This window comes from Cladophialophora immunda (genome assembly GCF_000835495.1).
Source record: "Cladophialophora immunda strain CBS 83496 unplaced genomic scaffold supercont1.2, whole genome shotgun sequence".
In the NCBI taxonomy this organism is placed as follows: Eukaryota; Fungi; Ascomycota; class Eurotiomycetes; order Chaetothyriales; family Herpotrichiellaceae; genus Cladophialophora; species Cladophialophora immunda.
Genome location: NW_015622542.1, coordinates 2,042,419 through 2,054,776, shown reverse-complemented (window position 1 = coordinate 2,054,776; position 12,358 = coordinate 2,042,419). Strand labels below are relative to the sequence as shown.

General features: G+C 54.9%; 4 protein-coding genes across 7 annotated transcripts; 3 read left to right on the top strand and 1 right to left on the bottom strand.

Moving 5' to 3' along the window:
• Window positions 1-693: 693 nt before the first annotated feature.
• PV07_03021 (uncharacterized protein) lies at window positions 694-1,851 on the top strand (the record flags this gene model as incomplete). The annotated part of the gene is made up of 2 exons (XM_016389682.1): window positions 694-1,361; window positions 1,457-1,851. The coding sequence occupies 2 exons, from the start codon at window positions 694-696 to the stop codon at window positions 1,707-1,709; spliced, it is 921 nt and encodes a 306-aa protein (XP_016251584.1). The 3' UTR covers window positions 1,710-1,851.
• A 1,032-nt stretch (window positions 1,852-2,883) lies between these two features.
• PV07_03020 lies at window positions 2,884-4,882 on the top strand. Of its 4 annotated transcripts, XM_016389679.1 has the most exons (8): window positions 2,884-3,058; window positions 3,135-3,184; window positions 3,239-3,267; window positions 3,324-3,487; window positions 3,553-3,860; window positions 3,927-4,223; window positions 4,278-4,409; window positions 4,480-4,882. In XM_016389679.1, the coding sequence occupies exons 1-8, from the start codon at window positions 3,031-3,033 to the stop codon at window positions 4,684-4,686; spliced, it is 1,215 nt and encodes a 404-aa protein (XP_016251581.1). In that variant the 5' UTR covers window positions 2,884-3,030; the 3' UTR covers window positions 4,687-4,882. The 4 variants fall into 4 exon arrangements, with proteins under 4 accessions (XP_016251581.1, XP_016251580.1, XP_016251583.1 ...); XM_016389678.1 differs by having other exon boundaries at window positions 4,278-4,882; XM_016389681.1 differs by having other exon boundaries at window positions 3,239-3,487.
• Window positions 4,883-5,243: 361 nt separating this feature from the next.
• On the top strand, window positions 5,244-7,354 carry PV07_03019 (uncharacterized protein; the record flags this gene model as incomplete). The annotated part of the gene is made up of 4 exons (XM_016389677.1): window positions 5,244-5,514; window positions 6,145-6,305; window positions 6,382-6,489; window positions 6,635-7,354. The coding sequence occupies 4 exons, from the start codon at window positions 5,244-5,246 to the stop codon at window positions 7,352-7,354; spliced, it is 1,260 nt and encodes a 419-aa protein (XP_016251579.1).
• Window positions 7,355-7,390: 36 nt separating this feature from the next.
• PV07_03018 (uncharacterized protein) lies at window positions 7,391-11,093 on the bottom strand (the record flags this gene model as incomplete). Its single annotated transcript, XM_016389676.1, has 3 exons — window positions 7,391-8,984; window positions 9,753-10,163; window positions 10,444-11,093. 3 exons carry the CDS (start codon window positions 11,091-11,093, stop codon window positions 7,391-7,393), a joined length of 2,655 nt encoding a protein of 884 aa, XP_016251578.1.
• Window positions 11,094-12,358: the final 1,265 nt, after the last annotated feature.

Here is a 12,358-nt window from a genome sequence, read left to right as displayed (position 1 = left end):
GCGGCAAGGCTACGTTATCTGTTTTTGGGGCTGAGACGGGCACGACGGGTTACAAAGACCTGGTTAGAGTGCTGACAAGTGCGGTACCTGTCGACCACTAGACCTTTGATCTCAAGCACCAGATTCGACGTGTATTATTATCCTGTTGATCGAGCTGGGTTTGTAGGTAATGTAGCTAGTTAGGGCGAGCTATGAGAAAGCATTGTCGTCCCGCCTTTCCTCACGCGCTACGTCGCGGCTTCAGGGCCAAAGGCTTAGGCGAAAGATCAGCCCACGAGGACATATATTCGCCTCGTCAGATTGCTTTGGTTGGAAGCCGGTGGATGGGAGAGAGGGCGTTGTAACCTCCCGTTGTGGCGAAAGCTGACTTTGGAGGAATGAATATGGCCTTCGAGAACCGAGCTCGGGTTGCATCCACAGGTCTTATGCGTGGATGGTTGGATGGGTACCTAATATCTTAGAGGTGGGTTAAGAGGCATGGGCTAAAACTGATGTGTGTATATATAAGTGGACGACTAGGGACATGAAGGTATTTCGTGGATGACAGCTCGTGATTACTGGTGCTAGCACACGCTCTCCCGGTCAGCAACCTCGATATAAAGGCTTGAGCATAAGACACAGAGACTCTTGTCACCCTTCTGATTCTACTCCTAGAAAGACGACATCGCAGCGACCAAGCAGCAGCCGGTCAAGATGTCTCGAACAGACGTCTCTTTCAAGACTTCCGACGCAGTCACCCTCCGCGGGTGGTTCTTCACCCCCAGCTCTTCGACGGGGGCCACGAAACTGCCATGTCTGATTCTTACCCACGGCTTGTCGTGCATCAAGGAAATGGGCCTGTCAGAGCTGGCCACCAAGTTCGCCGAGGAACTGCAGATCACCTGCCTCGTGTACGACCATCGAGGGTTCGGCGCCTCAGACGCCGCCCCGGGACAGCCCAGGCAGGAGGTCATCACCTGGCTGCAGAGCAACGACATGCGTGACGCCATCACGTACGTGCAGACCCGGGAGGAGGTGGACAGGTCCAAGATCGCGCTGTGGGGGTATTCCCTCTCCGCGGCCGAGGCTGTGTATGTCGCGGCGACGGATCGACGGGTCAAAGCGGTCGTCGCGCTGGGCCCGGGGATGGACGGGACCGAGATCGTGAGGAGGATGGCGCCGCCTCACGCCGTGTTGGCCATGCAGGGCATGTTTGAGATGGATCGTCTTGCGCGGGCCGAAGGGAAGGATCCGATCACCGTGCCCGTGGTGACCAACCAGCCCGGGGTGCAGGCGACGTTGCCGAGTCAGGAGTCGTGGAATTTCTTCTCTCAGTGGGAGGCCAACGGGTCGAGTTGGAAGAATGAGTTGACCCTACGAAGGTGAGTTTCTGTCAGCCCTCCCTCTTAGGTATCCTCTGGTTGGAGGCTCAACGTTGTCAAAAAATGATTCCCAGCTGACAGAGCTTCCCACGCAGTCTTGAGGATGTCTCAACGTTTGCCCTTCCCGTCTCACATCTCGACAACTTGACTCCGACGCCCGCTCTGTTCGAAGTGGCCTCGAGGGACACCAACAGCCCTCCCGACATGACCATGAGGTGGTACGCGAAGCTGAGTGAGCCCAAGGACCTGGTTCTGGTGGATGCGGATCATTACGAGTTGATGGGTTCGGCGAGGGACATCTTGCATCCCAAGGAAGTGGCGTTTCTCAAGAGGACGATCTGCTCGTGAGATAATTGTGGTCAGAGGCCGAAAGGGAGGGGGGAAAGAGAGGAAGAGAAAGGAAGACTTTGGATTGTCCGTCGGTTTCCACCTGTTGCGGGATGCTTTTGGCTCGGCGAGGTTGCGAGGCTGCGAGGCTGCGAGGGCAGGCATAGCTTTCTCAACCTTCAGCTTCAAGTTTTTCTTTCCCAGTTGTACCATCTTCTCTCACATCTTTCGTCATTCACAAATCTGTGCCTATCCTGTCTCCCAAACACTGCCTTCTTGCTACTGAAGATGCGATCAGGTCATCATGGATACCTCCGCTGACACCGGGTCGCTCCGTTTGATGACTTGCAGGCTCAACTCAAAAGATAGCGTCACGCTTTGACGTCTCGTGGAAAGTCGACGCGATTGACCCTGAATTAACTTTCCCTCGATAACTTCTGATCTAACATCAGAAGAGAGCCGGTCAACACCTCCCTAACCTCAACCGTCATTTTCCCACAATCGTGCCCCGGGTCGACAGTCTTCGCATGGAAGCAGTTCGAGGAACCGTCATGCTTGTGCTCCCTACAAATCTTCCCTGTAACAAATTCAAGCGATTTAGCTTCGAGAATATCTTCGAACGGTCTGGACCGCCGAACGTGGCAGACCGGCAAGATCCATTGACGAACCACCTCAACCATGCAATAAAAATACCAGGTGGCTCAAGTCTTGGGCCGGTGGGAAGATGTTGAGGCCATCAAGGATCGTGAGTCCCAAGACTTTGAAGCAGCTCAGACACTATGGCTGGAATGGCACCAGATTCTGCCAAACAGGAGCTTTGCATGGTGCGCAAGGGTTGTTGATACCCCTGCCTCCTGTTGTAAACTACCGTCCTCCGTGGGCCTTGATGAGACAGATTGCCAGCGTGTCCCTAGCGAATGAGGGTTGCCTCTCTGTGAAACCGTGTCTGGCAACATCGTTATTTAACAGTCATGCTGGCTGCGTCTCGAAACGAGCTCCGACGATACCAGCCAATTGAAGAGCAGCTGGCGCAATGGGGGTACAGCAAACAGCCCTCCGCCTTGCCTAACGCTACCTACTGTAGCTGGCCAAGGCGCAGCATTTAATGTTGTACAACTCCTGCGTGGCAGTCCCAGCACCGCTTGTTAGCGCCTCAAGCCACCCTTTGGCCCCGTTTTCACAGCCCCCAGCAGGCCGAAGGAAAATGCATATATCAGGTCGGTCTAGCAGGCATCCTCAGCCTCATCTCCCAGTCGACCTTCCACATTTCTCCTCCTTGGAGCTTTCAGAGAATGTCATGTCAATCTCCGCAGCGAATTCTCCCGTATCTCGAATATAGGGGATGGCATCTTTAGTAATCCTCAAACAAGGTTCGGGCCCTACCCTGGCACCACCCCCGAGATCTCCAGAGAGCACTGTCGAACTGACCTGGTGGACGCCCTACAGTCGATGGGAGGTTTGAGAAGACCTCTGTCAATGCAAGTACATTTCTTGGGGTTAGTTACTGATAGGATGATCCGTGGCCACGCAAGAGACTTATTGCTCGGCAGACTCGGCCACAGCAGGGTGTTCAGTTTGTGTTAGGCGCTCCCTCCCCGCCGTTTACGGAGCGAACTCTTGACAATTGTGGTCCAGCTTCGCAAAATGGGATCTCTTGGGCAAAGACAACCACCTGAGGGATCTTATATGCTCCGACTGGGCGTATCCGCCAATGCTGTGGACAAAGACCTGCCGCGAAGCAAACGGCTACGCCGGCAGTGCACGCGGCCTCGACAAGGACCAGAAGACGCTGGTGGACAGTAGGCCTCCCCATCAGATCAAAGCGACATCTTCACACGCCCAATGCTAACATATAATTCTGCAGCCTCGTGGTTCCAGTTTCTGGTCAAGCAACTGCGAGCCGGAGCGAATACTTTCCAACAAGAATACGTCTACGAATGGTATGAGATGGAATTTTTCATGTACGTTCTTTCCAGCGGGGCCTCGGTGGCTTTCTGCATCGACACGCCGCCAGCATTCCAGAACGGACTACTCGAGGCCCTGAACTCGGGGCGAAACGACCCGCCAAAGGACGCCATGGCTTTCTTGCAGTGCGCGGTTGTCGCAGAGGTGTCGAGGCTGTACGACGTCTCGGTCTGGACTCTGAGGGATAAGGTCAGGGAGCTTGAAAAGGTATTTCACCACAGTGTGTTCGTGACCCGACAGATTTGCTTATCAATGCTCCGGAATTCCTTTTAGATACGATCTGCCGCTCGCTATCTCGAGTCGGGCCTCGATTTCCCTCGATTACATGATCTGGCTCGACACATCATACACACTTGCGAAGTGCTCTCCGTGGCTGCTGACACAGTTAACACGCTGTTGGTTGACCACCGTTCAAGTTCGGGTAAGGCGTGCGAATGTGCAGGTGCATCTGGCCATTCGCCGAATCCAAACTGCCCTCACACCGAGATGCGGTTTTGGCTTGGACTTCTCCAGAACTTCGGCCGACGAGCGAAGTCTCTCAATGAGAGGCTGTCGCACGAGATCACCCTGGTACGTCGTCTGTTCACTGCCGCTTTATGGATCCAGCTGACACTCAGGACCCAGGGTTTTAATCTCGTGGTCCAACGGGACACTCGGGCGACGATGGAGATAAGCAGCGCCGCACGCAGCGACAGTGCCTCGATGAAGACCATTGCGGTGGTTACGCTTGCCTTCCTCCCTGCGACATTTGTTTGCGTAAGTCCCCTCTTCCCGAGCGCTCGGTTGGGTTATCCATGCAGAGTCGTTAACGAGGCCCCAACGGCAGACGATCTTCAGCATGAGCTTTTTCACGCTCAACGTGGACGACGCGACGGGGGAGAAGCACTGGATGATGTCGGACCGGTTCTGGATCTACTGGGTCATCACCGTGCCATTGACGGTTTTGACCCTGATCTGTTGGTGGTACGGGCAACACCGGGGAGACAAGCAGGGGAAGGCGAGAGAGCCGAGTTGGAAGTCTGAAGGGCCGTAGATTTTGGAGGGTGACAAGTCGTAATAATACATGCCACTTTGCAAGGGTCTGAAAGGACCGAGGCGGTCGATACTGCTTGAGAATCAGTGTAGCCGCCACCAAGCTTGTACGCGAATAGATCGTGTCAATGGCTCGCGCCGTGGCACTTGGCCGGCGCCGCGAGGCTGTAGGTAGAATACGCCTCCCGCATTCCTCCATACACATTCCCGTGAAGTCAGGGCTCCAACTTTGCGCAAACACCTCATCCATCGCCAGTCAGTGCAGACCGCCTTACTACATTCCGACACGCAGGGGCTTTTGGCGCATCATGAAGTCCATGTCGCTAGTCTCCAAGACATCCCTTCACCCTTGCAGCCTCCAAACAGGCCTGAACGCACATGCACGCCCGTCACAGATCCTGGTCGAGATGAGGCTGAGGCTGAGGCCGAGGACGGAGTTGTGTTGGCATGGACAAAGCTGCGGTGAGAAAACCCTACAGTCCATCCGCGCGCGAGCCTGCCGGATCCAGCACGACGCGAGGATCCTTGAAGTCGACCCAGCCGAGCATGGGCTAAATGATGCCGGACAGAGAGTCTTGGGTCAGCAGAGTCGTCCACAGCACAAAACACCCAGGAGAGACACCTCCCATGATTGGGCACCACTCAGATGTCGGCTCTGTCAAAGCCAGCGCACATGAAACAGCTGAACAGAAGACGTTCCTGGTCTTCGGTCACGTCGACGCTGCCCCCGTGATAACAGCTCGAGAGCATCTTGAAGCCGTCGCCGGGCTCGAGCTCGGTGGCCTCGAGGTGGCTGCCGGGGATGAACCTGGTGGTAGCGGTACTCATGGTGAGATAACTCGTATCTTGACTGTCTGATCAGCACCTCCCCCGATGCTTCATGCCACCGTTATGTTGCACACAGGTCGGTCGTCTTATCATCCACTCACTCGATTCGGACTCATCCTGGGCATCGACACCGCGTCAACGAATAGAACAGGGCGCGGGTAAACGCGTCCAACTAGCCCAGCGGCAATCGCGGTTCGCATACCCCAGAATGGCAAAATACACGATCGGCGGACATGACCAGAGTTTGATGGCAGAGTCAACGGAGATGACACCTGGGACTCAGATGGGTTTACCCACCCGCTTGCTAAATGTGGCATTGTTGCAAATGTTCCTGGTTAACAGAGTTGCTACATAGGCTAAGCCCGATGAGAATGGCAGACTGGCGGTACATATAGATATTGATCCAGTTCGAGGCGGGAGGGCAGGACGGACAGAATGTCTGGGTTATCACTATCGTTGCCCTGTCACCCTGGCTGCTATTCCATCTGATTCGCCTGCGATAACTCCTCCGGAGACGTGGCTGGTTGTACCAAAGCAATGTCGTCCGATTCCTTCAAGGGTACAGTACTTTGACGGACTGGCCCAGATCACCGCATGTCCTCCCCCCTGACTAACGGGTGTGTGTTCACAGGATACGCCGTCACCTCGTCCTCCGAATGGTCCAGTCCCCAGCTCATCGACTTCGATCCCGTGCCCTTTGGCAGCCATGACATCGACGTCAAGATCGACTATTGCGGCGTCTGTGCCAGTGACTTGCTCACCGCCCGCGCTGGGGCGGGGAATGATGGCTGGGTGAGTGGTTTCTTGTCCGAGGAATCAAGCGTGCAACAACCAGGTTTGCTGATCTGGCACTCTTACAAAACAACAGCCAGAAACAATGTACCCGGTCATCACGGGCCATGAGATCGTGGGCAAGATAGTCCGCATGGGCGAGCTGGTTGACCCATCCAAATTCCACATCGGACAGGTGGTCGGGGTTGGAGTTCTCTCAGCAACATGTGGTGCCTGCAGGCTGTGTCAGAGCGACCGAGAAAACTATTGTGTACAGTCAGCCCGAGAACTATGTCTCCCCTGGGGAGGAATCGCGGGAACAAATAGTACTGACTCGATCTGATGTGTAGGCGGACCTTGTCGAGACATACAACTCCAAGTATCCCGACGGATCCATATCATTCGGCGGCTACGCCAACTACAAACGATGCCACCAAGACCTCGTCTTTCCCATTCCCTCTACCTTGCCGCCCGAACATGCCGCGCCCATGCTCTGCGCAGGTCTTACGGTGTTTAGTCCTTTGAAGGCGGCGGGCGTGGGGCCTGGAAAGAGAGTGGGCGTCGTCGGAATCGGAGGACTGGGCCATTTCGCCGTCTTGTTTGCTTCAGCCATGGGCGCCGAGGTGACAGCCATCTCACACAGTCCGCGCAAACAGGCAGACGCTGCGAAGATGGGAGCCACCGGGTTCATCGTCACCACCAACGACGTTGACTGGGCCGAGCAAAACAAAAGCTCCCTCGACCTCATCATCTCGACGACATTCGCCAACGACATGCCCTTGGAGAAGTATCTTCAGTTGCTCGACGTCGGAGGCCAGTTTGCCTTGGTCGGCCTGGGCGAGCAGAATCTGCCAGAGATTCCTCCAGGTATCCTGGTGGGCGCCAACAAGGCAATCGTGGGTTCCATGATCGGCAGCAGCAGGCAGATGCGAGAGATGCTCGAGTTTGCCGCCGACAAGAACATCCGAGCCTGGATCGAGGTACTCCCGATGAAGGACGCGGGCATGGCGCTGCGAAGACTGCATCAAGGCGATTGTTCGTACCGCTTCGTCCTGAAGGCCGATATTTGAATGAGTAATCATCGCGCCGGTCGGGTCGCCCTCATCTCACACCAGAAACAGATACATCTGTCTGGCCCGGATCTCATCCTCCCACAGCCAGAAAGCCCGATTATTCTCGTCGCATTCTCGAATCCACCATCCTTTGAGAAAGGTGAGGACTTCGGCGACGTTGCCAATGCCGGACTGATGGAAACGAAGGTCGAGGACCTTGCTGATCATGTCTTGCTGATCATGCTGCAAGGCTGCTATGCCAAAGATAAAGAGGGGGAAGGTCGCGCATTTGAGAGCCATCTCATGGGAGGCGAGAAGTTCCAGGTGTGCCAGGCCTTCTTCGAGAGCGCACTGAACCTTTGCATCGGCGACGCCGTACGGATAGGTGGTCAGATAAAGAAAGATGAAGCAGGCTCGACGGTAGACTTCGCCTAGGATCAGGTCTTCCTGTGAATCGGACTTGATCGTCCAGTTTTGAATCAGCGTGCACAGTTCCAGACTCTTCATGAATTCTTCGGTGTTGACGTCTGCGAGGTTCCGGTCGACCGTGGACTGGCCCAGGGACAGCTCGGGCAGAGTCCGCCGGCGAAGTTCCACAATCTGCGTCAAGATCGAGAGCAAGCTGTGATACGTTTGAGGCAGGGGGCTGTAGCTCCCGATGTCCTCGGACGAGTAGACCGGGTCGATCGGGCACGGGCGCTCGTCGAGCGTCACACATGCGAGCACGTCGTAGTAGCGGTATAGATGGAGGAAGAAGCGGACCGCGGTCTCGTTTCTCGAGTTTGCCGGTGCTCCGCCGTCTGGATCCTTGTCGCTCCACCCTTCCTTGACCCGTTGACGAGCAAGCTCCGACGCGGCGAACAGGTGGAGGCGCCAGTGGCCGTCCTTGCCACTGTCGAGGCAGTCCAGCTGCAGAAGCAGAAGAGTGCTCGCCAAAGCCGCATCTAATTTGACCTGGACGCTGGAGTCGGAGAATGCGGGCACCGACACGGCCGCCATTTTCTCCGCGTGGCACTTCAGAGCTTTGCCGCGTAGTTGCCATCGTGTGCTCTTGATGGATCTCTGTCGCGGTTCGCTCATGTTTGAACGGCCCAGGTTCAGCAGATGGGTCGCGGCAATGCTGAGCAATGTGTAGAGCAGCCCTCGATCGCGAAGAACCAGTGGAATCAAGATGGAGAGGAACGGAGCGCTTCGGATGGTGGCCCAGGAGAAGGCTTGCGGCACAAAGTTGATATAATGGTGAAAGAGCTCGTGCTCTAGAGCAGTCTCGATGCCATGGATCAAGTAGGGCACCGTCGGGGAGAGTAGAGAAGGGGGTGACTTTGAGTGGCAAGACTGGGGCTCTACCTCTCCATCAGCCTTGCCCTGCAGAGAGAAATGCAGAGATGTTGTGGACTTGGACGTTGATGTCTCACGGCGGCTGCTTTGCCCATGAATCTGTAGAGAAAGAGTTCGGCGCTCGGATCTCGAAACAGCTGTGGAGCGGACAGAGTCGTCCGGATCGAATGGCGACGTCTGCGACGCCTGATCGCTGGGAGGAGAACCAGTCAAGGGAGACCTTATTCGAGTCGAGGCCGGCAAGGAGTCCCAGGTAGCATCCAAACCGTCACTTTCCTCCTCGTTGGCCTCGGCGACAGAGATGTTGCGCCTAGTCACCCAGTCAGCACCTCGAAGGGTATTGAGAGTGGTGAGAATTGCCTGCGCCGGTTCCTCTCATTTCTCAGCAGATGAGGCTTCCAGAGGGCCATCTGGTAGTATCCCTCGCATGCCAGGGCATTCTTCTCGCAGTTGACGCAGCTGGGTTTCCGTTCGTCGCATTTCTTGTGTCGCCGCTTGCACGTCAAGCAGCCGGTTCTGGACCTAGATCCCTTCTCCGCAGGGGGTTTCATCGGCTCGAGATCCCAAGAGCCTCGCTGTGCCTATCGTCTTGATGCTGACAAGGCTCTAACACTGACAACTTGATCATTGGAGAAGGAAGGCAAAAGGCATGAGGCACGCAGATGTCGTGGGAGGCTGAGAAGGTTCAAGATAAGGATAGATCGATGACAAAGGCGCTGAATGGGGGATCCTGAACCTAGCCCAGCTCTAGAACTAGGTCCTAATGGGCGTATTTGAAGTACCTAGGTAAGCCGCTTCAGGCTGATGAGGGCTTGAAGCGGGACACTCAGTAACCTTGATAAGTGCCAATGGAGCCCGATGGGTCTGCAAATACGGGGCACTGATAAGAGGGATCCTCGATAGTCCAACCTGCCATCCATCTTGACCACGAGGCCCGCAGATGCCTGGCTAGGCATGCTATGGACTTTATACGCGAATATCCAATCCTGAAGCTTCGTTATAGGTAGAAGAAGAATTGCCTCCGAGTCTTGTGCTAGTCCATTACAGTCCGCTTTATATAGGACATCCGTTCCTTGACGGCTGGCGCAAAGTAAAGGCGTTGGCGTCAGCCTCGAGCTCTGGATCCGGAGCCTCTTTCCCCAGAGTCTTTTGGGCAAACTCCTCCAGAACACCGCCCCATAGATGCCTGAGTTTGTACCTGGAAAAGGACTCGGGAAAGCTGCGCGCATGACTCCATAACAATTCCAGGTTGCGTGGCTCGTTGGCAAGGTCTTTGACCGGCAACACCCACGGATGTATGGTGAACAGGAGTCCTTGTGTCTCGGGCATCCTCATCAGGCTCTGCAGCTCTATCCGAATGTGTACCTGGTCGATGGATGTGCAGACGGGATAGTCGTCCAGAGGTTCTGGGTGGTAGATTGCTGGGGTTGTTTGAATGAATTGGTTATTGCGCTGGACTCCTCCACCTTCTTTCAGCTTGAGGAAGAATCTAAACGACGGTCTTAGCTCTGGGACCAGAAGGGTAGGGTCAGATAGAGGGGTGGACAGATCAGCCATACCTTTCCATGGGCTTCTGCAGTTTCTCTTTCCAGTGAGGCACTGCGTGGTGCATCTTAAACAGCGGATAGCCGATTCGTTCTTTCAGGTGCCAGCCAGGGGGGAAGGAGAGAAAGCAAGCTTTCCTAAGAATTCCAGATTTGGTCAGCGCTTTGTCCTCAGAGAGGTTTGCTTGCTACAAGTCAGTCTGATCGCAGAGGTAGAGTCCTTACAGGTAGTAAATGTCATCCGGTCCCTTCAGCAGCACGTACACATCCTCATACACAATCAGGCCCGCGATCTCCAATGGATGCCGGTCAAAGGGCTCCTGTATTCGGTATGATTCTCCCAGTGGAAGTATATGGAGATAGTCGCCGTCGACTTTGAACATGTCCGGGTATCGGGTGGTAATGTACTGGACGATAATCCCCAGGGCCTCCTTGCTGGCCTCATAGGTGCCATCCTGGTGTTGGAAGATGATGGGACGGACTTCTGGATCTTGTAACCTCTTCAACTTTTGCTTGTGCTCGTCGAGGAAGAGGCTGTCGTATATGATCCAGTCGTCAACATCGAGCTTGCGGATTCCCATGGTCATTTGCCATGGTCCGGGTTTCCAAGCCCGCGGCCACGACGGTTCATCGTGTATGGGAATGCCGCTGTAAGGGGTGATTTTGCCATAGTCCAGTGCCGCTCCTGTTGTCGGTTTGAGTGTTGTCGCCTTCTCAGCGAGATCGAGGCGTGGTTTGTCGAGGACTCGTCTTCTGGATTTGGACAGGCCCCATGCCACAACACACAAGGCGACAGAAAGACACCCAAGCCAGATCCTGCATGAGTCAAAATCCATCTCACAGTTTTCCTCCAAAGCGGGCTTGAAATTGACCATATCACCAGCATCAACTCTGCGTGGGCGCACCCTTAGTGCAGTTCTGTTTTAAAGAGCGCTCTACAACTTCCGCAATCGACATCCCTCACAGCAGACGAATAGCCTGGCTGTCCAGCCATTATCAGAAGACTCTGAAACTGGAAGCATGAAGAGTGTATTGGAATATGTCTGGCCAGTATGTTCGAGGAATCAACCCAACTCGTGGACAATAAACCCACCTTGCACACCTCCGTCCAACCATCTCACTCAGACTGGGCCAATAAACGGTGACGAACACGGGATGTTCTATCCACAGATAGGGATAAGCCTTTCTACGATACGCAGGCGGAGAGCAACGCACCCAAGCTCCATCGGCTCAGGCGCCTCCAGCGGCTCAAGCGTGTCGCTGCTACCGAAATCGCCTAGTTACAACCAGACTCGGCTCTGCTCTCAACCGCGTTTTGCAGGTTGGCGACTTATCATCGGCAAGGCTCTGACCTTCAGTGCCTCGGAAGCCTAACTCCACGTCTAATCAGTGCTTCAATAAGAGAGACCCGGCCTGCTAAGATTGATTGAGACGGTCGAGATGGGTGCGGGATATGTTATCATTCACATCAAGGGGTTCTGGCATCGGGAACATGGCTAGATAGAAGGGTGGTTATCATTGCAATCCCTGGAGAGTGTCCCCCGTGGACATATAATAGCTATCCATCCATACCTCTGGGATCGAGGTGGCCTCAGCTATTGTCATCAAGACTATCCTTCCTTGACATACACACCTCCTGCCTGAGTTGAAGCGAACATTCCCACCATGTCCAAGACAGAGAACATCACCGAAACAAAAAGCGTCAAGTCCAATGACATCCCAGCCACAGACGGCAGCAGGCCGAGTATCAGCCTCGGAGCCATTGACGATATCGACAAGAATGTCCTCCGAGCTCAGGGTCACGAGGCTGCCATGCCGCGGACCTTCTCCAGGTTGTCCTCAATTGCTCTAGGCTTTGGGTTCGTATGGTCTCTTACTGGCATGATTGAGAGCCTCATTGAATTGCAGCTGACTATCACCGGTACAGCATCACCAATAGTTGGATTGCATATCTCAGCAACTTTGGCATCAACGCAGCGTACGGCGGCCGGGTCAATGTCATTTTCTGCGCCCTCATCGCAGCCTTTGTCCAATGGTTCATCACCTGTGGCCTGTCCGAGATTGCTTCGGCATTCCCATCCTCCGGGGTAAGTCTTTGCCTGGTTGCGAGTCACATCCAGCGACCGCTCGTGAACTTCTC